The 27,204-nt window shown below is 39.2% G+C and overlaps 1 protein-coding gene across 9 annotated transcripts in view; it reads right to left on the reverse strand.

Annotated features, from left to right (window-relative positions):
• spata17 (spermatogenesis associated 17) overlaps positions 1-27,204 on the reverse strand; it is a 39,855-nt gene that overhangs the window by 9,220 nt on the left and 3,431 nt on the right. For 4 of the 9 annotated variants that reach the window (XR_004332744.1, XM_032521117.1, XM_032521132.1 and 1 more), the window contains 6 exons: positions 27,040-27,090; positions 24,147-24,250; positions 16,991-17,114; positions 11,134-11,376; positions 7,748-7,866; positions 6,903-7,010 (listed from right to left, as the gene is read on the reverse strand). Coding sequence is in view for 7 of the 9 variants with exons in the window: in XM_032521117.1 (XP_032377008.1) it covers positions 6,929-7,010; positions 7,748-7,866; positions 11,134-11,376; positions 16,991-17,114; positions 24,147-24,250; positions 27,040-27,090 (723 nt within the window). In the remaining 2 variants the exon portion in view is untranslated. Of the gene's footprint in view, positions 1-6,902; positions 7,011-7,719; positions 7,867-11,133; positions 11,377-16,990; positions 17,115-24,146; positions 24,251-27,039; positions 27,091-27,204 lie in introns of all 9 variants that reach the window. The other 5 variants (XR_004332743.1, XM_032521094.1, XM_032521125.1 and 2 more) reach the window with 2 other exon arrangements.

Raw genomic sequence — 27,204 nt, forward strand, 5'->3', positions numbered from 1 at the left:
TGAGTTGAGAGTAGGCCATGGGGGAAGGTGTGCGCTGAGATTGAGGGTAAGATTAAGACTGGGACTGGTGAATTAAGGCCCCCGGCCTCAGGGTGATATTATACATCTATAATGAGAAACAGAGAAGATGGGGGGGGGGCTTGTCTTTGCACCTCGGCACACCTTAGATTAAATATGCACAATTCCCATGCAAAATGGGCCAGAAAAAGCCGGGACCAGCGTTGCTGTCTAATCCCCTGTACTGGAGTTGTTTCAGCCAGGGTTAACAGGCTCATCAGTCAGCACAGACTGCTTAGCACAGGACATCAAGGCCATTTGCAGATTTAAGTGTTTGTGATTGCCTCCCTTTCCAGATCCCATCCCCCCTCTCCCTACATGTTCCCTGTGCTGGCTAGGGAGCATATGAGCCTGCAATAAGACACACACAGGCCTGCACATATATCAGCCATCTAATAGCATAGGTATAGCTGTGGTGTGGCCTTTCACATAAACATCAGGCTGCTTACCAAGTCTACAAAACAAAATAAACTAATCACAATTCCACAGTGACACATGCTTGTATCACCAAAAGACACTTTTGGCTGTGAGACGTTAGATAGATGGACGACTGACAGACAGGAAGCAGCAGGAAGTTGGCAACATAGAAAATCAAAACACATCTTCCACCTTCTATTAGAAAATGTATTCTTTCAATTTTTAAATGCAAAACACACATGTAAGTCTATGTTTCCTGTCTGCTGCACCCACTGTGTCCATCTACACTATAGCTTCATCCTTATTCATTTCCATTTCACAGCCAGAGTTGACTTCTATCACCAACCCACTGCTGTCATGTTCCTCAAATATATGTGTGTGTGTGTGTGTGTGTGTGTGTGTGTGTGTGTGTGTGTGTGTGTGTGTGTGTGTGTGTGTGTGTATTGTGCACTCAGCTATTAGCACAGACACACACACACACACACACACACAACACAGTTTGCGAGAAAAGGGGTTGGTGGGTGGAAAACAGTTGCAGCTAGGTACTGTAGATGAGGAGGATAGAGAAAAAGAGAACAAGTGTAAAAATAAACAAGACAGCAAAGGAAAGAAAGAGTGATGGCAGACGATAGAGATGGAGAAAGGCAGTGATTATATCACACTACATACAGTATGGTTCAGTGGAGCATATCTGCACAGGGACAGGCGGTCCATTAAAAAGCACAGACATCCTTATCCTGCTTGTCTGTCTGCTTTCTCTTATATCCATGTATACATGGAGAGGAAACTATCTAAATAAACTTGAAAGCAATCTCCCATCTCAACTTTGCCTTAGAATAACCATGATGACAATGAATTTTATACAGAAGATATCATTTATTTTTTTTATTTTTTTCTCTGGCTGAAACTATAGGTTATTGATCTCATTTTAATTGGCCGTATTGTTGTGTTTCCCGAAATAATGCTTTTCTATATATGCTAACTAGGGTTTAGGCTAGATTTTTTTTTAACATACATAATATAGCAGTTATTATTCAAAATATTCCGTCCATGTCAAACAACTACCGGACATATGTTTTGAATAACCATAGATCATGTGAAAATTGAGATGACACCACGCTAGGCTCCATTTCTGGCACGATAATGGTGCCGCTCCATGCCAGCATCCCCCCCCCTCCTGTGCCAATGGCGTAAACACCAACAACCTGTTCCCCAAGCTACCAGTCCTGGCAGCACGGCTGAGTTAACCAGCTGACGGCAGCTAACGTTGTAGTTGAAAGCAGTTAGCTGTTACCATTACTTTAGCAAGTACCTAGTAAAGCTAGGTTTATGGTCGCCATGGTGTTCCCGCAGAAATTGACATCATCTGATTTCTTTTTTGGCGCCTGGTCGTGCATCTTTGAACTTTTGAAACTCAGCATGCACTGTGTGTTCCATTTCGACATGGTCAGCTGGGAAAACCTACATGTATGGGTCGTCATGTACAGACCAAAAGGCCTTACATTTCTGGGAGGAGAAAGCCATCACACTGGAAAATGAAGAGGCATTTTGTCGGTGTGAAAAAACATGAGATCACTTTGTCAAAGCTAACAAATTGTCTAATGGATAGAGTGTAATATCGTGAAGCAGACAACAACTTAGAGTTAAGTGACAGTAACGTTAATAATAAGTTTACAAATGCAATTTTTGGCGGTATGTCTGTGTTGTACCATGGATGTGTTTACTACTGTCGCTGCAAAAAATGTGAAAGATGGATATGACAAAAAATGTCATTCTTTTTACTCTGTTATGGTCCATCTAAACTAATAATTTCCTGCTGAATTGTAGTACTTCTTGCATACCTCATATATAATATAATTTGAGGATTGTAAACTTTCTCTCAATGTGCGACTTTACTTGACCAGCACTACCACTTAGCTGTGTTCTATTAATTTTAACAAAAACACTAATGCCAATTAGTTCCTTAAAAATTATTAAAATAAAAGCACCAGACTTTTAAAGTTGATGTGTAATTGTGTCTTTTTTATCAGACTTTGTGTGAAAAGGCCTTGATTTACAGTAGGCCTTAATGTTGCATTCAGGCCTAAATAAAGAAATCTACTGAATTCTACTTAAATTGTCAACACCATATTCATTTATTTTTTTCAAAGAGAAGATAGACATAAAAGTATTCTATTAACTTAAAATATGGTCCTAAAGTGACCCGCATGGGTCCAACAGCTTTATCCATAAATAATAAAGTTTAATGTCATTCTTTCTCTGAAGTTACACCAAAATATGATTGCTAATCACTTAATTAAGACTGTCCATTTAATATCCTTGTTGTATGCGCTCGGCCCTCAGTGTCCATCTGTATGCAGGCCTCGCCTCGCAGTGCAAAATGCCACCGTAATGGAAGCAAAGTGTTGGGTTAATTGATAAATCTGAGGTCCTGAGTAGGAAGGAGTGTGGCAGGGGAGATGTTTTATGGCTGTGCAAATGAAGGGGCTGCAGAGTTTTACACATGCCGTAAAATGGTTATGGAGAATTAGCGTTCTTTCTTTCTCACCGCAGTAACCTGGACAGTAATGAAGCAGAGCCGGAGAGATGGATGGGCGTGATAATGTAGGAAATACATATACAGACAGACACACATAAAAGGTGGACACATATCAGTTCACACATTTTCAGCTCCTTCCCCACCTAATCCCTTTGTCTCTACTTGTGACCTATTTCAGTTTAGGTATTAATTGCCAATGAACACTATTCCCATTAAAAATATCCCTCAGACATCAGTTGTATGCATCATGGTAATACATTGTGGCTGAGGCCATTAAGAGGGAGCCAGTACGTGTCTGTATGTGTGTAGACACACTTTCCCTGTCTCTACTGCTTTGGACCCACAATACAATGATAATAATAAAGCCACACCAGAGGCGGAGAGTGTGTGTTGTGGCGAGAGGAGGTTACAAGGATGCTGCTGTTGCAACATTAAGATGTATGTGTGGGTAGGCTATCGGCAACCATCTGTTTGTACGCATGTATTGATGTGCATGCATGTGATTGTATATGTCTACTGTATGTGCATGTGTTCAGAATAGCAGGGATGCCTGTGCAAATGTGTGTTCTGTTGAGTACCCGTGTGTGTTGGTTCTGATCAGGCACTAGCTTTGGAAAGTTGTGATGGGTGTCAGTCTAATGCGAGGGGAAGGAAAGGCTTGGAGCACAGACAGACACAGACGTGACCACTCACTGTAGTGTACTTGATTATCACGTAGCCTCCTAATTAGCTATCCTCTTTGGTTACAGGCAGTACTGCTGGTGACATGGCTAATAACAACTACAGAATTAGCATGGACAGAGAAGGTTTTCCCAAATCTGCATTTGAAATTAGTCATTGCTGGTGCATTTTGCTGGTGCAGAAGCTAAAACCACTTACAATGAATATTACAGTGCTGGCTGCATTAAGGCTTCCAACTTTAAGAGGTTTAGGCACTCCCCCACAAAACCTAGCCTTTCCTCATCACAAACAATTCACAAAGTAATTCACATTATTGCTTTCTTTGAGTGACACATGAGCATCTTAATACAACACTGTTCTTTTAGCAATTGATTCAGTATGATTTAAAACACGTTTTGTGTGAGATTCACATTCTACCCAGGTCTAGAGAAGGGTTGCAAAGTCCGGTTAGATGATGCATGTTGACCTATGTAGGTCAACATGGCTATTAGACAAAAACAGTTAAGTCTAAGCTACAAGTATCAAAAATAAAAAATTGAAATATGGTGCTTTAAGAGAACCTTGGAAGTCAAGGCAGGGGCACGTAGGAGATGGAGAATGGGTAACCATTACACAGCCCCCGTGGCCTAGGTTGGGGCCCATTAAGTTCCTGGAGAGGTGGGGACTGACATCTATGTGATTATGTGTGTATGTGTGTGTTCTGAAAGGCTGGGCCATATTTGCATTGATAGATTTCCTTGCTGTGACAAAGATGGCTAAGGTAAATAAAGGTAGTCATCGGCTATTTGTAGGGCTTGGTTTGGATTGGGGATGCTGTGTACATAATGCCAAGAGCTGGGATGATCCGGCCAGAGAGCCGTGGTCTGGAACCAGGAAAGAACTGGGCTATGTTAATGATGAGGCTTCAGGCTGTGCAGAGGGCTGAAGCAAGGCTTAGGGTGATGATTACAAGCAGGGATAGGTAATGTGGCAGAGTCTGGATGAGAGGGCCGAGGCTAGTGTTTGAAAATAATTAGGAGCATGGCTGGATAACATAGCTAGATAATTTGGCTGTGGGGAAGCTGACTGGGCACGGTATGAAGATGATGAGTACCAGGGTTGAGCTGTCCACTCCATTGGCCCTCTGAGCTGTGACAAGAAGCTCTGCTGGCTGCTGCTGTAGCTGGGGGTGATGCCAACGATAGGACTAATGCACTAATTACCACAAAGCAAGAGAAGAAAAAGAGAGAGTAAATAGAGGTAGAGAGAGATACAGAAAGATGGAGCGTCAGACTGAGAGACGAAAGGGGGGAAACCTGAAGTGAACTGATGAGCACTGAGTGACAGCAGAATGACATGACTGGGCTGAGAGCAGGCACCGCTATCTTCATCATCTTCTTCAATAACACCCTACACAGCAGCAGCAGTGTTATCACAGAGAAAATGGAGGTCAAGTTTAGCCAGCATGTAAAAATGTGTGTCTGGATGTAATATTTATTCATGTGTATGGCTGTCTGCATGCATGTATTTGTGTGTGCATGTGCTAGTGTGCATGTGTTACATATTGTTTAAGCTAGTGGCTAGTAGGAAGCTGTTGCAGCCAAATTGCAGCATCCATGTAGATTTTCTAATTTAAATTGTGAGGTAAATTATCCCTGATGGCTTTAATTGTATAGTAAATGGCATCAGTGAAAACCCTCTTTTACCACACATGCTCAAACACAAAGACCCTACAAGCTTTCCATCAATACTGTATTTTACAAACATAGCATAGGTGCACCGAGCAAAACCTCACTCCCCCGGCCCCTGTTGTCAGCTGCAGGAGACCCCATTCACCCGCCCACTCACTCCCCATACTTATTTATCTCCACTTCCTGGGGCCATGTTAGTTCATTCCCCTGTCGCTTCGCCCTCCTTCTTTCCTCTTTCTCTCTCTCTCTCTCTCTTCTCTCTCTCTCTCTCCCCCCTTATTTCACTCCTTGTTCCGGGCAATTGGGTCTGGGTGCTGGGGGTGGGGGGGTAAGAGGTTGGGGTGGAGCTGCTGGGAACTTTGTGTGTGTGTGTTGGTGTGTGTGTGTGTGTGTGTGTGTGTTGTGGTTGTGTGTTTGTGGGGTGTGTTGTGGCTGGAAAGTGAGCTAAAAAAGGACGGTGATCCATGAAAGCCTTGAGCAAAGACACAGTCAATTACCTAATGCCTGGACCAGACCGCGGGGCCCACGCACACACTTCTCTCTCTCAAATAGTCACCAACACACACACCCCACACACACACACACCACACACACACACACACACACCCATGCATACACCTAATTTACGTATACATGGAGAGGGGCAGAGGAGGGCATAACTGGGAACTTTGTGAATGTGTGTGGGTGGGTGTGCATATGCGTGTGATGGAGAGTGGCGATTTATTAAATTGCTGTCACTTTTGACAAATTTGTGCAACTCAAGTTGAAAGGGTTAGGCTGCACAGCGTCTCTGTTTTTCTCTGTTCTCTTAGAGGAGAATAATACCTTTGAGACCAAAACCCAGGCAACCCCAGGATAAACCTGTGACTGCCATCAGTCTGAACTGGTTGACAAGTCTCGTCGGACCTGGCTTCATGTCCTAGCTCTAGAATCGGGTTTAACATGGATCTGACACTTTCTTGATAACTGTATGATCACTATTAACTTAGTATAGGATTACTATAAATCCTCAGCAGATATTAGGCAAGCCTTCAGTTTCAACCATACATTTTAATTTCGCACAGTTTAGGTTGTTGTATTTACATAAAGTGACATATAAAAGATAAACAATCCTGCACAGTCATGTTGAATATTGCAACAACCTCTCTAAATTAAGTGAAACACAATAGCTATGTTAGGCAGAAAGATACATTTATACATTGCCTACATAGTCTTGCGTAATTATGTGTTTAAGTCGTGTTTAATCTAAGTCTTTGGTGAACAACGTCGACCATGTTTGGCAGCAGTCTAAAATAAATGGGTCATATGCACGTTCACCACATCTTCATTATCCTGTGTAATACACAGGGCTTTAAGTGTTTTCCACCTTGATGGAAAGGTGGAACGCCAAGATCTTCAGTGTGTGTGTGTGGTTGCATGCACAAGTGTGTGTATTGAGTCCAGGAAAGTTGGATACATAGTATTATACCAGATAACTAAATGTTAATAATAATAATTCCAATAATTCCTTATATTTGTGTTTGTAGTTTTTAACCTACCTCTCTTGTAGTGAGTGTGTAGTCTACTATCTAAAGCTCTTGGCGTAGGCTGGCTGAGTAAAGGAATTGCTGCTGTGCCTCAGATGGTGGAGCATACTTCCTGTTCCTCTGGTTAGTGAAAGAAACAACAACAAAAAAAGTTATATTTCATAAAGTTTGCAGTTCAGCTCAGGTTAGTCTTAGTAAAATATCAAACAGTGATTAGTTTGAGCATGAATCCATAATGCAGAAAATTTAGACAAAAAACAACCGAACACCAGTGAAAAGACATGCGGAAAAACTTAAATATACAAGTTCCTTTAAGACGTGTCTGTTTTGTTATTTGATTGCAGTGGGACAAAGAAGAAGCTTGGAGTGGCAAGAAAATTGGATGATCTTTTATACTGTAGCCAGGGGAATTATTGTGCGATACAGATCAAACAGAGGGTTAATAACAGTACTTCACAAACGCACACACACACACGCACACACGATTCCTAATTACAACTAATACACGTCTTGAAATAAATCACGGTGAGTCTTTTTATAATAAACCCAGTCTGAAGCAGGCTTAAAATAATCTTCTGGCACACACCCATTAGTTTTCATAATAAGGATGTGTCCATTTGCTACTTAATGTTGCATGAATTTGCTTGTGACTGTGTTGAGTGCATACAATACACATGCTGTATGTCCAATTGTATGTTTTCACAAGCATGTATGGTTATATGGAAGAAAAAAGACATAATTAAAAAACTAAACACTTGGTTTGTGTCTGTGTGATTGCATGTGAGAATGCTGTTGTTGCATGTATTATGCATCTGCATAGGGTTCTCACAATATTGCCAGTGGGGAGTCTTATATACTTGTGTTGAAGCTGATTCTGGGCCTCCTCCAGGTGTGTGTAAGAGGTCTGTAGACGTAATGTCAGGTCAGGACAAAGCATGCGCTGCTCCCACACTTCCCCTGGCTTTCGGAACAGACCCTGGAATAATCACAACCACCAACACACAGTCAAGAATAAGATAACAATCACTGTATCTTTTTGTTTCAGACAACCGCCTCTTTCTTTCTCTGGTTCCTTTCCCACAGGTAGTGATGGCTTATAGCTAAAACCAGAGGCCAATCCCCTTCATCTTACCTCCTGCGACACAGAGACCAAGAGAGAAGCAGAGAGGGGAAGAAAAAAAGAGAGTGAAGAAAATTACAGTATATCAGGTGACAGAAAGAGAAGACTAGGAGACCAAGCATGCCAGAGTAAAATTGAGGGACACAGGGATGGGAGAGGAGTGCCAAAGAGTGAAAAATATGGTGAAAACACAGGAAAACATAGTACATCTACTACATATTTTAGTCTCATTAGCCTGAGAGACACAGTTTTTTCCACATGTAATTCTTTCCTTTCATTTATTGTGTCTTCATCATCACCACAACTTTAAAGCTTAAGAAAAAACACATAGAAAAATAATTTTACTGTGAGAGACATCTAACTTTGTGATCAATGTGTGAAACTAATATAATGGGACAAATAAAAAGTTTTTAGTGAATGAAATGAAAAGGGAAAAAATAGATTTCTCAAGCCTTAAGTAAGAAGACAAAACATGCTACAAGTTCTTTATAATTGAGGCATATGCTATATCAGAATGTGGCTCCACAGAAATGTTTTTTCTATGCAGGTTAAATTCATTGTTGGTTTTGGGCTTTTCTGGGCATTTATTTATTTAAAAAAACATAAAGGAATGCCATCATTATCTTTAATTTCTTCTTAAACTGCTTGGAATGAAGTTGCATGAAATATATATACTGTTATCTCTCTCACAACTTCCACACTGATTTTTGGGACTAAATCTTACAAATAAATCAGTTATATTAAGATCTCTGTCAATTTTATTCCATGTGCATCTTCTTGACACTGTGGCTCCTACCATGGAGTGCTGGGATTCTGATATGTACTGACAAATTAAAGATGCAAAGACAAAGGTTGTTTTTATACCATTCCAATTCATTCTGTACCATTCTCTGAATAACCATAGTTCCTACCCTTACAACACATCATGCTCATTACACTTTTGCACTAAAGGCATTGAAAACACTTAAACATAGTCAAAAGTCTGGTAACTGCCTTTACAAGTAAATGCAAAAGTAATATCACTTGTTTACATGTCAGCTTTTGTTATTTTTAAAAGCCTAAGCAGTATTTTATTTTTAAATAAGTCAGTGAGAGCTGAGGATGTTGCATTTATTAATTTACAAAAATGTAATTTTCAAATCTCAACACTCAGTGGTGTTCATTCATTCTAGTGTCAATGATAGATACATATATATATATATATATATATACAATATACTCATATAATACACAAATACATATATATATACACATATACATATATATATACACATATATATATATATATATATATATATATATATAATATACATACATACATACATACATACATACATACATTATATATATACATACATACATATACACACACACACACACACAAAATTAAAAAGTACATTACAAAAATACAAAGGGAAAATGCGTAGTTTGTAATGACAAAAAGCATGGGATGCTGTTTTCACTATCCATAGTAGTTTTAGTGTAAAATGTGACAATTCTACATACAAGGACATTTTTCAGTAAAACATACTGAACAAATATTAAAACGTGTATGTGTCTGGATAATGGGAACAACTAAATGCAACCTTTAAACAATCATTGCTATGTTACTTATTATATGCTCTTTTGTGAGAGTGATGTGTAAACTTTGGGCTGTGCAGATTAACTTAAATGTTGTTGCTTTGTTTGAAGTGACCTTCAGTTGTTGTTTGCTGTTAAAAAAGGAGGGAGGATAACGGAGGAGAGAAAGAGGGAGGGACGGGGACCCTGTCCTTGCTCCTATCGCCACGGGATCAGTGGCCTGGTCTGACCACTTCCACAGCCAGCACCTCAACCTTATCCATCACCACTAGATATTTATCACACCAGGGAGGGAGGGTGTGTGGGGTGTAGGGGTAAGTGCAAAAAAAAGAAAGGGGAACTTCCTGCACACTCAAAACAGAAAAACACAGGGAAGCAGAGACAGGGAAAGACAGAGACATCTATAAATATAGACGGATAATGTATTCTTATCCATGTCAGCACCAAGAAACTTTCCTGACATCATTAATGAACTTACCCTAACTACAGCCAACTGGAGACATGACTGAGTGGTGAGTGAGTAAGTGGGTGAGTGAGTGACTGAGTGACTGAGTGAGTGAGTGGGTGTCTTATAAAATGACACAGATCCACACCTTACTTCTGCTCACCTATGTTTTACATTACTAGAAAGTAATAACATGGAAAGCGTTTTTAAAGAGCTACAGAGTGTAAATAACACAAATGGTGAAATGGCTACTCAACAAATAATCAACATGCACACACATATGCATTTATGCATGCATGCACACAGTCACATTTGTACATAGACACATGTACAACACAGACACAAAAGCCGAGCTGGACTATGCTACGACACATTTTAAGACTCTCAAGAAATACAACTTCAATGGGACGTCCATGTTAATGTGCTCCTGAATGTGTAACAAGTCATGGTTTTATATCACTTGATAACTTGACAGTATGCTGTGTTCTTGTGAGTTTTAAAAAAAAATGACTGTGGCCAAAAGTTAATATGCAGCTTTAATATTATAGCATGAAGGTCCCTAAAGATACAAAATTACCATAGTAGATATCCAAATATATCCTCGTATGGCTGACACAGTGACAGCACATATTCATACTGGTTTGGACAAGCCACATTGAATGGATGAGGAAAACAAATGAGAGCTGCGCATGGGACTCACTGGTACACAAACATTTGATAGTTACACACAGTCACACAGTAGTACTCACTGAAATACAGACACTAAACGGCTCTCTGCAGTAGCCCCCAAGAGAGCTGTCTGCCATGTTTTAATGATGTCATTCTTCTTTAAAAGGAGTTTTAAAGGATCTCAGCTTTCATCAAGAGCCATATCCAATGGGACAAGAAGGGAATGTTGGTTGTCTTTAATAATTAGTATGACACTTTGTAAAATTATTACTTTCTTTCTCCTCTTGTGCATGCTATATTGCTTTTCTTTTTTGTCATTCTTCCCCCTTATAGCCTATGTCTCTTTAATATTCTCTTTTATATTGTTGCGTTCTGTCTCTGCCTCCACCTGTTCCTGTCTGTCATGATCCTAGCTTATACCATCTCACCTGCTGTTTCTTGCTGGAAATAGGGGGTAGTATGGGCTTGGAGGAGCAGCAGGTTCCAGTGGTTTTAATCCATGGGGATCCAAGAGTCCCAGGGAAACTGGGGGCTGTTGGGCCAAGCATGCCCATGAGACAAGCCCTGCCCCTGGGGTCCAGCCTGGTGGGGGCCTGGTACTTGACCTGCCTCAGCAGTATTTCCATCTCATGGGGGGCTGGCCTAAATGGAGAGTTGAAGACCCCTGGACACTGAAAAAAAAAGAGAGAGAGAGAGAGAGAGAGAAGCACTATGAGCATTAGATATATTTCTGACTGGCTAAGAGGATATTAGTCTTACTCAATGCTCTTTTTTTCTTTGTGCTACACTGCCAAGACACTATAATGTATTAAAGTCCATTTAGAGTTTGGTGAAATTACCGGTAAAAAAGCCGTTTGTTTATCAGGGGGACCATCAAATAATAGAATGGCCATCTCCTGGGACAACATGAAATAAAACCAACAACTGTTAGTAATTTAAACTATTATGGGCAATATTCTGAAGTAACTTAAATCATAAGTTTTGTTAACAACATTTTCATACTGTTTTTCATCAAAGTGTTGCCTTTTACTGCCCTTCATATTATCCATATTAACCTAAACTTTGTGAAATTCATCATTCTGTGTCCCAGCTGACAACAGTTGTTGATCTTCACTGCCTCAAATGTATACACCATTGGCTCTTGGCCAACCAAATGCTTTTGCCAGGTTAAATATTTGGCTAGAGAAGTTGTGTGTGCATTTCACACAGATAGATAGATAAAAACAAATTACTACAGGGACAACCAAGCTGCATCTGTGACAAATGTGGCATTGTACAATACTTGAATCTAGTTGTTCACTAGAACACACGCGCAAATACACACATACAAAACTTTGCCTCTCCTGTTCTGAAGTGGGGTAGAGGTTTGCCACAGACGGCCTCAGTAATAATTATTCAAATCACAGTGATCCTTTTGCCTGTGTGTTAATTACCAGACCAAAGCTTTGAGTTGGAGGACTCTGTAATCTACTCTATATGCTAATAGCACCACTTGCTATTTAGGCCACTCTAAAAGACTGGGACAATGGAGAGAGAGCGAGAGAGAGAGAGAGAGAGAGAGAGGAGAGAGAGAGAGAGAGAGAGAGAGAGAGAGGGGAGAGGAAGAGAGAGGAAAAAGGGCATAAGCTGGAAATTGCTCCAACTAGACCCAAACCTCACTCTTTTTAAAATAACATATTAATAGACTAGTTAATTAGTAAATATTTCATTATTGTATGATGAATACTTTTGATTGTAAATGTCAAGTGTTTCAGAATGAGTTGAAATTAATTTAACTCCACTGACCCTAATTTCTTTATGAGTTGTAGACATAACTAGATAACAGCAGATTTTTAACTTATGGGTCCCTGTCTTGGTGCAGTTTTTTGTGCCAGCACAAAGCTGAGGGATGAGCTAATGCCTTATTAACATTTAGTCAAAAGGGGTGGACCACCTCTTACAACAAGAGAAATTTTCATTAATCTAGCAAGCGGAGGCACACACGCATCAAAACACAATTTTAATGTGATTTAAGCCAGGGTCACAACCGGATGAAATTCACAGGTGTTTCTTTCCAATGATGACATCAACAGCTACTTGCCGAAGGAATAGGGTCTTTCCCTTTCAGGTGGTAAAAGAGAGGAACCTTAGGCGTTATATACAGTACCAGTTATAGAAGTTCTCAGTTTATGTGAGCAACCAGACCATGGTTCAATGCTATTCAATATTTACAGTTGCAGGGCATGTATACCCAAATGACTAATGCAATGCAACCTTTTAAATCCCTACAGTAAATAAAATAAATATTGGCAAGAGACAGTTATTAATATATAATAATAAAAAAGTTCATTGTTACAACTAATTGTATTTGCATTCTTGTAATCTAAAATAACTTTTGACTCAGTGTTTACTCCAGCATAATTTCTACTTGCAAAATGGCACTTAGTATGTCCTTGAATATTATGAGTGCTATATATTTGTGCATTGCCACTCTGTGCCTCCAGAGAAGCAATACTGAAGCTAGCACTAACTCCACGTGCTGATCCTCCTACGAATGTATTAATGCACTACTACAACAGGACTGCACTTGTACTTTTGCGTTCACACTCTCTTTTAAGAGCTTCTAATAAAAGGTCCTGACCCTTTTCATATAACACACTAATATCACAATGACAAAATAGCAAACAAGAAAACATTTGACTACAATTGAGCATTTCAGAAAGTGTTGACGGAATACAATGTACCCTCAAAGTTGTTCATACAATTGACCATTCAGCAACATCTTATGAAGTGGCACAGAAAAAGCTCATCGTCAGGTATTTCATGACATTTCTTAAGTGTTCAGTATCAGTCTATAAAATGCATTAGGGATGAGTGTACACACCTTACTCACACAAGAAGGTACAGAAGGCTGGGGACACACAAACACACACAAACACACACACACACACACACACAAACACAACGTAAATCTCTCCACTCCTAAAGACACACACAAATACGCACATGCAAGCCCAAAAGTACCAACCTAGCTACGTGAAGAGCAATGATGTTGACCCCAGGAACACACCATCTCTGTCTCTGTCATGGGGACTTGGGGCCTTTTGGTAAGCTGTGTGTGTGAGTATATGTGTGTATGTGTGTGTGGGCTGGGGTCCGAGAAGTGAGGAAGGATGAACTGTGTGGGAGAGCCATCTATTCACTGCTGACAAGGTCAGAGCTACGAAGGGAAAGAATCCCCTGCCATATGCGGAGAAAGAGAGCAAGAGATATATAAAGAGAAAAAGATGGACAGAGGACAGGACATTTTCTCTTCCTTTCTTTACTTTTTTTTTATTCATAAATAAATATAGTTATTTATTAAATGATTGATAAAAGCAATGAACACATGGGTATACAGTCCATCCAAATCAATTGGAGAGCCAACAATAATCTGACAATATGCAAACTCTAAACTGCAAATGATTTGGTTATTACCAAGGAAAAAAAAACTTGGATTTAAAGTGTTAGATAATTTATCTTGTTTTAAAAGTGAATTTCTTATTTTAAGTGTTCAACTTTACACTATAATCTTAAATCAAGCAAGCTTATCAAGCAAAATTTTCTTGCTGCATGGACAGATAATTTCACTTGTTTTGAGTACCTTTCCTTCAGATTTTTGTTTTTATCTTGTTTTAGACACCCCTTTTTGCAGTGTACTGCACTCCATCTTACACAAAGTTCATAATAAAATGTTTGTAAGTGAGTATTAGTTGTGTGTTAACATTTTAGGTGAATATGTGATACCTGCAGGAAGTAAGTAGTAAGCCAGATGATGACGATGCGGTCGCACATGCATGAAGGAGAGAGAGTAGTGGCAGAGAGAGAGTGAGAGAGAGAAGTAGTGGTGCTGAATCAACAGTGACCAGTGTGCTTTGTCTTCATTATGATCCCAGTGGGGAGTTACAGAGAAGTGTGGATGCCACGCGCACACATGCGCACACACACACGCACACACCCCACACACACAACACACAACACACACACAACACACACCCCACACACACACACACACACCCACACACACACACACACACACACACACACACAAACACACACAAAACACACACACACACAACACACACACCACACACACAACACACCACACACACACACCACCCCACACACCTGTGCCAGGGAAGCACTAAAAACTCCACTCAGCACATCAGAAGTGCCATGAGGACACATCCTTACTTACTCACACACACACATCAAGGCCACACAGCCTGTCTGTGTTAAGGAAAGAAGTAAAGAAGTAGACTCTTCCTTTTCCCTCTCTGCAGCCTTTTTCGGAACGAGCTCCCTATCTTTAACTCTTACCCCATTGGCTATGTGAGTCTCTGGTTGTTTAGCTGTGCATGTGCATATGTGGGTATGGCTATGAGTGTGCTTCTTAGAACAAAGTTTCTAGTGAGTTGCTGATGTTGCCTGTATATTCTCTTTGACATACATTTTAGACAGCCACAACAACCCCCAAATAACCACACATTTGCTTTAAGTGTAAATAGGTTAACAGCTTTTTTTCTGGTTTGGCTTCACATTCATGCCTGAAATCTTAGTTAAGGTCACTATGGTTGTTTAGCTACATTATTACAATACCAAAATTAATTTTAATACAATATAATTTCTACCCTTATTTGAATTTTTACTAAATAATTACTTATTATAAGTACAGTTATAATTTGATGCATAACAACCTATTGTAGATATATGCTAAGTCTAACCAATAACTACTACTAAGTCAACCATTAATGTGATATTTTCAAACTTTTCTGTCTCAAAGATACTGTACATGCATGACTTTAGAGTGTAGGTGTTGTATCAACCTTTCATGTGATCAAAATAAAATGATGCAACACTATCCCTGTGCTATTTCCCATGTGAAATCTAAAGTTTTAAACATAAAAATATATTTTACAAATACAATATATATTCTGGGTGTAAATATTGTGTAGAGTACATTTGGAGACACAGATCTTTATTTAAAAGTAGTGATAAAGAATTAACCTAAAATTAAATAATTCCCTGAAAAGCAAGGGCACTTTAAAGTGACATTAAAGAACTTTTTTTCACAAAATGTATATATAATTATGTAGACACAGTTCAATCCAATGCATGACGTCATCTGCACCACTGACTTTAAAGGATCATTAGCTGAACCAGTTTCACTAACCACTCCTTCACAAAACAGACCACATTCATTTAACTGCTATCACTACTGCTTTTAATGTAGACTAGCCAGCTTTGCTAAATGGGAAGCGAAACACATGAAAACAGTAACTGCGCTGTCAAGCAAATATTTTCTTGTTGCTCTTGTGCTATTTACAAGTATTTCAATTATGTAATATGTATACATTTGGCGTAAAAATGCTAGATCTAATATTAACTTTGGGTGTCGGCAAGAATATATGAAATTACTTTACATTTGCCCACCACTTCCACCTGCCGTTAAATGGTGTGCCGGTGGAACTACAATGACCAGCACATTAGTAGCACATGTTGCTGTAGTGAGCGGCCAGTGCCACCAGGTGATCAGCTTATTCCTCACAGTACCACAGTAGCACACCATCAGACAATTTTCGATCTCGGCGTCACTCGAAAATTTGTCCCTTTCTATGCAAATGAGCCTCATTCAAGTTTAAATTAATGTTCACATATATCAGTATTTAATTATAGAATATGAATGACACATTTCTCTTGGACTGTACTAAAGCGTTTGTAACAACAATAAATCTGAAATTTGCTTTAAAATCCTTTTTTGTATCTGTGCATGTAGTTTAATAATTTACTTGAAAAATAAAAAGTTGAAACAAAAAAAATGTATTCCTGAAATTCCAGGGCTGCAATAATAATTACAAAAAACATCAACATTTATGGTAGAATAACTCATACTGTACAATACTGGGGGTTCTAGTTCTCCCTCTCTTCTGCATTTGGTCACAAGTTGTCATCATCTTATGTCTTATCTTTCAGCTAAAATCAGCTATGTATGTATGCATGTATTTTTTTACGATTTGAAAACCACGTGTTAGCATTTGAACAATGTGCTGCAGATACACAGTGTATTGCAGGTGGTGGAGTATGAATGAGAAAAAAGTTCATGGATTTTGGCGAATGTGGTTATTGAATGTTTTTTGTGTAAAAGCAATATAAATAATATTTCTGACTGAACCTTTGTTTTGTAGCTGCAGTTAAGAAGGAATCACAATATATCAGCCTCTGGTCAAATATTAGTTTGAACATGTATTTGTGCTACTGTAGACCAACCTGCTTGGTGCTGAGGAGGTGGTGTAACCGGTGTGCTTGGTAGACCTTGGCTGTCTGTTCTTTTACCATCTCCACACAGTGTCTCTCTCTCTTCTGTAGTTCCTCAAGTTCTGCCAGCTCCATCCTACAGGGCACACACAGCATTTACAAATACTTTTGCAATTCGAATTCTAAACTTATATTTCCAATCCAATCCACATTATTTATATAGCACAATTTTAACAAATACAAGGTTTCCAAAGTGCTGTCCAAAACGATAATGCAGAATAAATAGATAACACAGTAAAAGCACAATAAAAATATGAGGTACCAAATATAAAGATAAAAGCAATTAAATAAAAATAATTAAAAAAAATGTTTAAATCAATTTACTTGACAGGGCTAGCAGTCAAATAGTATAATACATACATTGTACAACACATTAAAAAAGATGAACCAACTTTAATCTTCGTTTTACACTAACATCTTGGATTTAAATGTGTGGCTCTATAAATGGTCTAAATTAATCTTAATCATACAGGACCAATAGTTAATCATACTCGCACACGTTTGCTAATTGACAATGACTGGCTGGATACTGCTCCTACATTTTATTTAACTTAACACTATTTGCAATAACAATTAAAAGAGACTGATGTTTTATTGATACCTTTTGTTTTGATACCTTACCTCTTACATTACACATTATCTGGAGATCAAGCTGACCTTATAGTTTTTGTGTTGTAAAGCTGACAATTCCCTGAAGTGTCCTTCAGATTAGTAAAAAAACTGCCTAATGATACGAGAGAGACTGGGACAGACATGGAAAGACAGAGAAGCTAGGGGAGAAAAACAGGCGAATAAGACAGCTTGAAAGGAAAACAGCAAAGTAAGAGCACAAGAGACTATAAGTGGGAGATGATGGATATATTTCATCAACGCAGCCAGGACAGGTCTGTCTGTAACATCTGTTAAGCGAAGCTGGCTAAATGGGATACATTAAAAGCCCATACACAGCAATTTCATTTTGCAATCACACAGCCATATTGTTACAAGGGGGTGATAACTTAAAAAGGGAATTGGAAACAATTACTAAAACACACATGCATACACACAGTCACAAAGCACAAAGCTAAAAGTAAAGCCAATCTAATTCCACTAGTGCAATACCAATAACTTTAGCCATAGCTCATCAACAATCCTTCATCTCTTATTCTATCCCTCCTTTTTTCTCTCCTTCTTCTCTATCATTTGTTTCTCTGCATAGCTTCTGTTTTCAATTACAAGCCTTGACAGAGGGATCAGAATATTCATAGTGTGTCTGTGGCTACTGACATTTAAAAAGAAATCACAACATCGTTCCCGTTGCCTTTGCATTCTCAGTCCTTCCTCAGCACCAGATTAAATTACAAAATAAATGAAATATGCAGAGCACTGTGTGTGTGTGTGTGTGTGTGTGTGTGTGTGTCTGTGTGTGTCTGTGAGTGTAAGCGTGAGTGTGTGTGTATATAGAGGTTGCTTGGCCTCTATTTGTCCACCTGGCTAACAGGGATTTTACTTATTAATGTAAAATATAAAGTTTGGGTTTATTGTTGGACAGTCTGGTTCACAACCCAATTGGTGCATGTTTATGTTTATAGTATATGTGTGTATTTCTGTTCGTTCATGCATTTTTAAAACTTAAAAACAGGCCGGCAATGTTTTCGGGGGTCAGGACCTGTTGTCATGTGTCTGCTTGTGTCTGAGCTGAGAGTATTTAACTGAGTCTACATCATGTATGGTGTACCATGCTCATATTATGTGTTCACATACTTCTGTGTCCTGGTGTGTGTGTGTGTGTGTTGTGTGTGTGTGTGTGTGTGTGTGTGTGTGTGTGTGTGTGTGTGTGTGTGTGTCAGAGGTGAATGGGTGACCTTTGCTTCCCTGCCCCCAGCCCCAGTGTTATTAATTGCTGTGTAGTGGACAAAAGCCAAACAGATTTGTAACGGCTGAAGGCACCTCGATCTGTGTCGACCCAACCAGCCGCCACAACATACAACCCTCATTAGCCTTGTTCGGCACGCAGCACATGCCCTGAGAGTGTGTATGTGTATTTGACTGAGTGAAAGGAAAGAAAGAAAGAACAGAAGAAAGAAAGAAAGAAAGAAAGAAAGAAAGAAAGAAAGAAAGAAAAGAAAGAAAGAAGGAAAGAAAGAAAAAAGAAATGACAATATTGTGTTTAATGCAGATAAAGTCATAATTGTATCTCTCTTGAGTGAGAAGGTTGAAAAGCAAAACATAAATGTACTAGGGATGTCAATCAATTAAGATATAAAAAGGATTGTCCATAGTTAACTTGCAATTAATTGCAAATTAATTACATTTTTTTCTGTTCTGTAAGTACTTAAAAAAAAGAGATTTTTAGATTTTTAATGCTCAAGTTGTATTTGAGTCACTCTAGTGGTAACTTAACTCACATTGGCAGTACAAGCAAATACCTATAGTCTTGTCAAGAGAACCATCTGAAAGGGATTTGACATTGAATTCGCCATAATTGTATTTCAAGGACAATCATTGCTATTTTACCCACTTTTGGAGTTTTAAGTTTATCTGACCCAATATGAGGCTTCAGCATTCTAAGTTCTCTTCCAAAGTTAGTCTTTTTGTATAAAGGAAAAGGAAATACAAAGTGGGTGCTCTTTTTGTTTCTGTGGACAGTGTTACATTATTGCAAGGAAGGAGGACTGTAGATTTTGTCATCTCTTCCATTGAAAGCACTTTAGTGATAGTGCAAGCCACACCTGTTTCACTGTACATATGGGCGCATGATTAATGTTTTAAGATAATTAAGAAAAACCTATGCCTTAATGTGATCTGGTTACTGGAAACTATTTTTATTGTTGATAAGAGATAAGAACTGTTGGACAAGCTAGTTAAGTATACTTGAACTACTTTCAAATAACTTAAACTGACATTTTCACCCTGGACCGTTAACTTATTTAGATGGCTAATATAGTAAAACTAAATTCTTCACGTCATCCTCAATTATTTACTACCTGGTTCATAACGGGGTGTAAAGGGCTGATGGGATATCAAAGAGTGAGGCATTGTAGGATAGCAGGCCACATCTGCAGTCGCCCAGGGCAGCACCAGAGTAGCTAATTGGCCAGGTTCTTAATATTTAATGAAAGGCTTGACCTGATTGGCTGTTTTAATTGCTCCAATTAAATGATTCAATAGTTAGCAACTAGGGGGTAGCCAGCCAGTCAATTTAGACAGTGACCGGCTCAATGTATTGAGTCTTCAACACCATCATAGCACAGCGTTTCCATTTAAGTGACTGACTGATTGATTAACTAATTCACTGAAGTAGTATAACCAATGTATGGGGGCAAACAATGATTCCAGCATTGAAATGATCTCCAATCAATATTCAAAAAGAAAAAAAAAAAACATTTACAATTTCATACATTATACTTTTCTCCATTTTTTACGCTCCAAAGTAATTTTCTAAAGAGGCAGTAAGAGCACAACGCCCATATTTTGCACACACGCACACCACACGCACACGCACACGCACCCACACACCACAAAACACCCCACACACACACACACCACACACACACACAAAATTCCAATCAGACTGAAGGAATGAACTTGTCTCCACCCAAACTGGATCAGAAAGAAAGAGCAGCAAAAGAAAGACTGACGCATAGAAGTAGAGAGTGATCGTAGGGCTGGCATGCAGGCAGGCCCGCACTCTCTCCACCATAGCAGCTCTCCTTTCATGAATGTCCTTGAGAGGGACACAAGAGAGGGAGGAATGAAGAAGGCTAGAGTAAAGAGAGACAGGAAAAAGTAGAGAGAAAAAGGGAGACAGCATCGCACCAGAAGAGAAGAATAAAAACAATTTAAATAAAAGCAAACACTGGTGCTGCTCAGCCTAGCAACAGCAAGTCCATAAATTCTACCTTGTTCTCTTCAGGATAAGTTAAAAGATTTTGCCATGTTGCTGCAACATCGCAGGAAGAATTATTTATCTGATTATGGCAGTAATAATTACCCAGCTGTTTATTGCAGATAGAGGAATAATTCATGCAGTCAACAGGCCGTGTTGGTGGCAACAGCGATGACACCAGCACATTTAGTAAATATGCAAAGCGGGTTTGCTCCGCTTTCCTAATTGCCCCCAACGTCCCACTGGATGCCCTTATTAAAGCCCAGGAACTTTAAGTGTCTCCCTGACAAAGTGATAAATTGTTGGGGTATCACGGAAAACTGTGGCAGAGTGGGGACCGCGCCGGGGTCCTGACTTCATTAGGCTATGCAGAAGGAGAGGGAGGATGAATGAGGATGGACACTAAAGCACAGCGTACCGGTGGTAGAGAAAAGGAGAGAACAAAATAGATTGAGGAAGAGAATACGCAAGGAAGCGGCAAAGATTGAGGGAGGGAGGCAGAGTGAGGGCAGGGGATAGGAGACGGTAGTGTAAGAAGCGTGTATTAGTTGGATGCTGTACCTCATGAAATGACACAGATGGGTTTGTGCAGGAGAGATCTGTCTTGAGAGAGAAAGAGGGGCTAAAACAGAGTCAGAAAGAAAAGAGAGAGGTTTGGCAGTCTATGTATTACTCCTATATCATTACCATGCGCAGCCGATCAGCCTGCGCTAAATGGGGACCATTAGACCAACTTTGAATAATTTATGCAGCGGACTGGACAGACAGACAGACTTACAAGAGGGAGGGAGTATGCTGGTGGATTAAAAAACAGACCTTTGCAGGGTGAGTGATCAGGCAGCGAGCGATCCGAGGGCTCAGCGGCTAACACAGAAAGGATATTTTAAATAAATTCCAGCACGGCGTTAATTGATCGTGAACCCGGCAGCACAAAATAAACATGTGATTAACTGGAGAGAAAATGACCTCAACACCCCAAACCACTGTGGAGGAGGGGCTGTGTGTGTGAGAGTGTGTGTATGAGGAGACTGGGAATGTCACACAGTTGATAATGAAACAGTCAGACCAGTCCAAAAGTAAAATTACATAATACCTCATGCTCTTTGAATTCTTTACTAACACATTTCTCTAATCTAGTCCAATTTAATCTCTAAATACATACCCTTTGTATTTCATCGTTTCTAAAATATACCATTTAGGGATTGGAAAAATGTGTGTGACAACATAGCAATATTTAAAAGACTTGTTTTTCTAGGCAGGGTCCAACAATTGCAAAATAAAAATGTTACTGTTGTAAACTGCAATATGCAAACTGATCTGATCCAGCCTCAGATTAGTTGCTTAGTTTACCAGTTTTCATATTACAAGTTATGACAAGCTGTGTAATCTTTGGTCTTTACACATTACAAATATATTTTCTCTATGATTTCTGTAAATGCTCATTTTAAGTATATGATTGTTTCCTGCAAGGCATAGTGAAAAGGCCATAGTGAAAAGGCTAAACTATTGAGCATAGTTTTACCAGTTCTCCATCTTTCGTCATTGATATAGTGTTAAAACACCTGACAAAGTTGTCTGTGTGTGTTTCTCTTTGCGTGGTATAATACTAAAGTGGCAAAACTCTTAATGGACAGCGTTGTTCCCTCTTACCTCTAAAAAGGGGCAGGGAGTGTGGGGGAAAGGTGGAATGCTGGTGGGGACGTGAGGGGGAAAGTCAGTGATCCAAAGAGCACTTTAACAAATTTACATTTAATTTTAGCAGAAGCCTAAAGATATTTTCCGGTAAAATATATTAGCAACATTAAAAATGTGACTATTAGCTAAACGTGATGGATTTTTTTTTTGTCAAAAATAAAAGATGGCGTATCTCTAGCAGTAAGCCCTAGAGCACAGGATGTTTTATTAATGCACAAGCTTGGGTTCAAGTCAGAGGCTAATTTTTAATTTCTTCGTTCACTTCTCTCTCTCTCTCTCTCTCGCTTAGCCTCGAGCACTCTAGAGGACTTCTCTCTCTCTCTCTTCTTCCCTCTGTATCTCTTTGTCTCTTCTTTCATCCATTCACTTTTCCTTTCCTCTCCCCCAGTTCTCTTTCTCTAAGGTAACAACCGCGCAAGTACAGATCTTATGAAAAACCTTTAGCTTTCACACACACGCACACGCACGCGCGCGCACGCACGCACGCGCGCACACACACACACACACACACACACACACACACACACACACACACACACCACACACAACACACACACGCACACACACGCACACACCACCACACACACCACGCACACGCAACCACACAGTTTATGGTAGTCTCGCTTTGCCAGACCCTTCTCCAAAGCGCGCTGAAAGACAGTCTGGCTACTTCACATAGCAGTCGAGGATGGGAGGGAAACATGTTCTGGATTAATGGTATTTCTTTAAACCAATCAGAATCATCATGGGCAGTGCTAAACTCCGCACAGAGCTGCTACAAAATAGTTGTGCGAGAGGAAATTAAGATTGGACAGCTGGTATAGCTAGCGGTCTCAATTTACCCTGCAGAGATTTAAGGAGCATTCAATAATAGTCCTCATTAAGGAAAAGTAGTGAAGTAAGGTATATAACAATTTCCTTCCCTTTCAAAATAGTAAAAAAAAAAAAGTACACCTTGCTTACTTTACTGTCGTATTGTGCAATGTGATGGAATTTCCTGCTTACTAACTCATGCTATGCAAGTTGAGGCAGTTTTACCCAGGTGTTATTCAGATCAGTGTCGAACATAAACTCATAACCTTTCCAGGCAGAGAAGTAGGCTACAGCTGTATGATAAGGCAATGCTGCCTCAAGCGTTCTCATCCTGACAAGACCATAGAGAAAGTAAACACATAACACATTTTGACTGTGCTGAGATATTTGGGAGCCAGCAAAATCTTTGTTTATCTTGAAGTTTCAGCTAAACTTAATTCCTCCAACATGAGTTTAAAAACACCTTCAGGAAGACAAGAACTTCAGAGAGTTGGGACGGCACGACACAATAACACATAGTGGTTAAACTGTACTTCCTTCTCAATTGAGTGTTCATTAAATGCTTTTATGTAATTCATCAAGGTCTCCCAAATCTTCTTCACGTATGTGAAATGAGTTGTGCTGCTCCTAAATTTTTCCTTAACATGCAGTATGTGTACTATTCATTCAATTGCAATGATTTTAAACTGTCTGCTTTCTTGAGTCTCATTTACAGCACTTTTCTTTTTTTACCTGACAAGTTCATTTTTCTTGGAAAGTCCTTCCAGATAGCTCTTGCGTGCGTAGTAGTTATGAATATGTTTCCTCACAAAGAATCCTCTCCATCTCTGCTGGATCTGTGAGGGATTCAAGAATGACATAAGTGTTCTTCAAATGTTTTCCAACAACATGGGGTATGTAAAATCTAATAGTGTGGCATACCTTATGCTTTATTATTAAGAAGATGAAAGAAATCATTTTGTTTCACATAGCAATTGTTGCAATGACTAACACTGATTAGTGTTGCTCTTAACAGACAGAATCATGGCATGTTATGTCATGCCAATATAACTGTTGTAATTTTGCTCTTCCAACAGACATTGTTATGTGTCTTCTCATTGTATATGCTGTCTACTGTAAATTCAGTCTTGTCAATGCTTCTTCTCATTGCACAAACTTGCAGAGGACAAATACAATATATATATATATATATATATATATATATATATATATATATATATATATATATTATATATTAAAATATATATATATATATACTCTAGATGTTGGTATTAACATATATGGGAGAACACTATTAAACCATGTATAACATGCATGCAGTTTTTTTCCTCTGCAGTGATGGAGGGACAATCAAAGGGAGGACAGCTGTCACAGCTCCAAACATTTAACTGTATCAGTCTACATTGATTGTGGAGGCTGCAGATTAGCTAGCACACACACAGACACACACACACAGACACACACACACACACACACAAATCAGTGGACCGTTTTAAAGCAAGGGGGCGGATGTCCTTCAGACTAATTAGGAGATTAAAACAATGGCAGGTAAAAGAATAATCACACTATGAGAAGTGGGGAGAGGAGAGAAGAGGTTGAGTGGAGGATGGGGAAAAAACAACAAAGAGCAAAATGAGAATTAGCATTGATCTGCCAGTCAATAGATAATTTTAAATAAAGTAATTGCCGCCTCCCGAGTTCTTGCTGACCTTTGTTGACTAGTGAAATCAATGCTGTTGAATCTAATACAAATCCGAGGTGTGGCATGTAAACACTGGTTTCTATTATGGCCCTAATACATTATCCTCTGTTAGCTACCACGCCGTGATAAAGACAACAGGAGGGGAGAGAGAAAATAAAAGAATCAAAATTGATTCAAAGAAAGTGTCACAAGGGGATTCTGAGATGATTGTTTCTCCCTTTGTGTCTCCCTTTTTCTTTTCCCCTTTATTTACACTTTTAATACTTATTTGGTAAAAGATCGTATTTGAGTAGATATGTCCTTCGCTCATTGTCTTTTGCAGAAGGTAGCTCCCTCTCGCTCTCTATTCCAGATTCATACACATGAACAAAGAAAGATTGCTTAATTCTGTCAAAACATATAATGTATCAGACGAGTTTCTGATGGTATAGCTAAGCACTCACAGTCCTGACAGTACTTTGCATGATATAAGCAATCTAAAAAATTACTAACATACATTCTCTTTAAGTCTGGCATACATAGCAACAGGTGGCATAATGAATAAGAACAGGTGCAGGTGCTACATATACATTTGCAATAGCCTTTTATTATAATGTAGTTATAATGATTTTTTACTTTCTTAAGTATTAACTTACACATTAGCCATGACCTATCTTTAGGAGTACACAGTGCGGTGCTCAGGGACCAACTTTACTGCTGAGGCCAAAGCCTTAGTCAAGGGTAGTGGCAGGCGTGTTCCTAATACCTTCAAGTATGTCTTTTATAGTGGGAGAAAAGTGGAGCACCCAGAGAAAACCCGGACAGACACACACACACAAGGAAATGGACCGTGTGGGGTGCAAACCCAATACCTACTTGAAAAACTAACCACTGAGCCACTTTGCTGCCTTATTCACATATATTTTATTCTCCATTAAAATTCCTATTGCTTCCTTTAGGAAACAATGGTTATTTTATATGGGTAATAAAGGCCTAGTTTCTCTAACTTCAGAAGCTCCTGCTCAGCTCTACATGGTAACATCAACTCTTACCTTTTGCCCTGTGACGTAAAACAGCTGGGTCAAACACTACTCCTGGATCTATGTCTCTCCTATTATGTGACATTTATAGAAACGACGGGGTGGTCAGCTTTATTTGTTTGGATTTCTACTAGGTGTAAAACATAATGCCTTCAATTTCCAGGCTTTTCCACCAATATTAAAATACTGCAACCATCTCAGTCCAGCTGGACGGCGACACACCCTCTTCAATAAACACTAGTGGATTTTTTTGTTGGCCTATAAAACCTTTTAATGGTTTAGGCAGAATAAAACAGTTAGCCAAACGAGTAGGCTATATGGAATTGTAAACATATAAGGTTTCTGTACAATATCCTTGTGTAAAAGTGCCAAAGCGTCAGTCACAGACACGGTTTTATGATTTATGATTTATAACAGTAGTATCTGCTGGGGGAACATGTGGATGGTCATGGGCACAGAGAAAAAAATTAAATAAAAACAGTATCGCTAAAACTGAAATAGAAGCCAGATGTAATTGTGGAAAATGATGTGGACAATGTTGTCAGTGTACATGGACTAATGTCTAATGAGTCAAGACATAAATTACGATAAAACATTTTTGAAATAGCATCATTTGGATTTACTTTTCTGTGTATTATATCTGATTCTAAGGCTTGAATGATGTATAAAACTAAATTGAACAAGAACGTCAACACGATGCCAGATGTTAAAAAGTAAGAAAAAAAACTACATGGAAGATTTAAAAAGTTGCTATGGAGGACTATTTTTGTAATTAAGAGGTGTGATGAAGTGCTTACAGGCTGCTTTTCATGGGCCTCCCATTCACAGCACACACAAAGAAACAGAGTGTCCCCCCCACCCGGACACTCCATTTGCTAAAACAAGACACTGTGGTGATATTTACCCTGACCGCCATCGCCTCGTAGAAATTCATCTTCATGATAAAATATGCCGCCTGTGAACACAAAGGAAAAGATGGTGTTACATCTTGTCTCCCAGCCCTCTGATCTGTCAACAGCAGGCGTCAAAGATAAAGAGCTCTTTATACATAATACATTGCACAAAGGCA

This window comes from Etheostoma spectabile, chromosome 1 (genome assembly GCF_008692095.1).
Source record: "Etheostoma spectabile isolate EspeVRDwgs_2016 chromosome 1, UIUC_Espe_1.0, whole genome shotgun sequence".
NCBI classification, from domain to species: domain Eukaryota; kingdom Metazoa; phylum Chordata; class Actinopteri; order Perciformes; family Percidae; genus Etheostoma; species Etheostoma spectabile.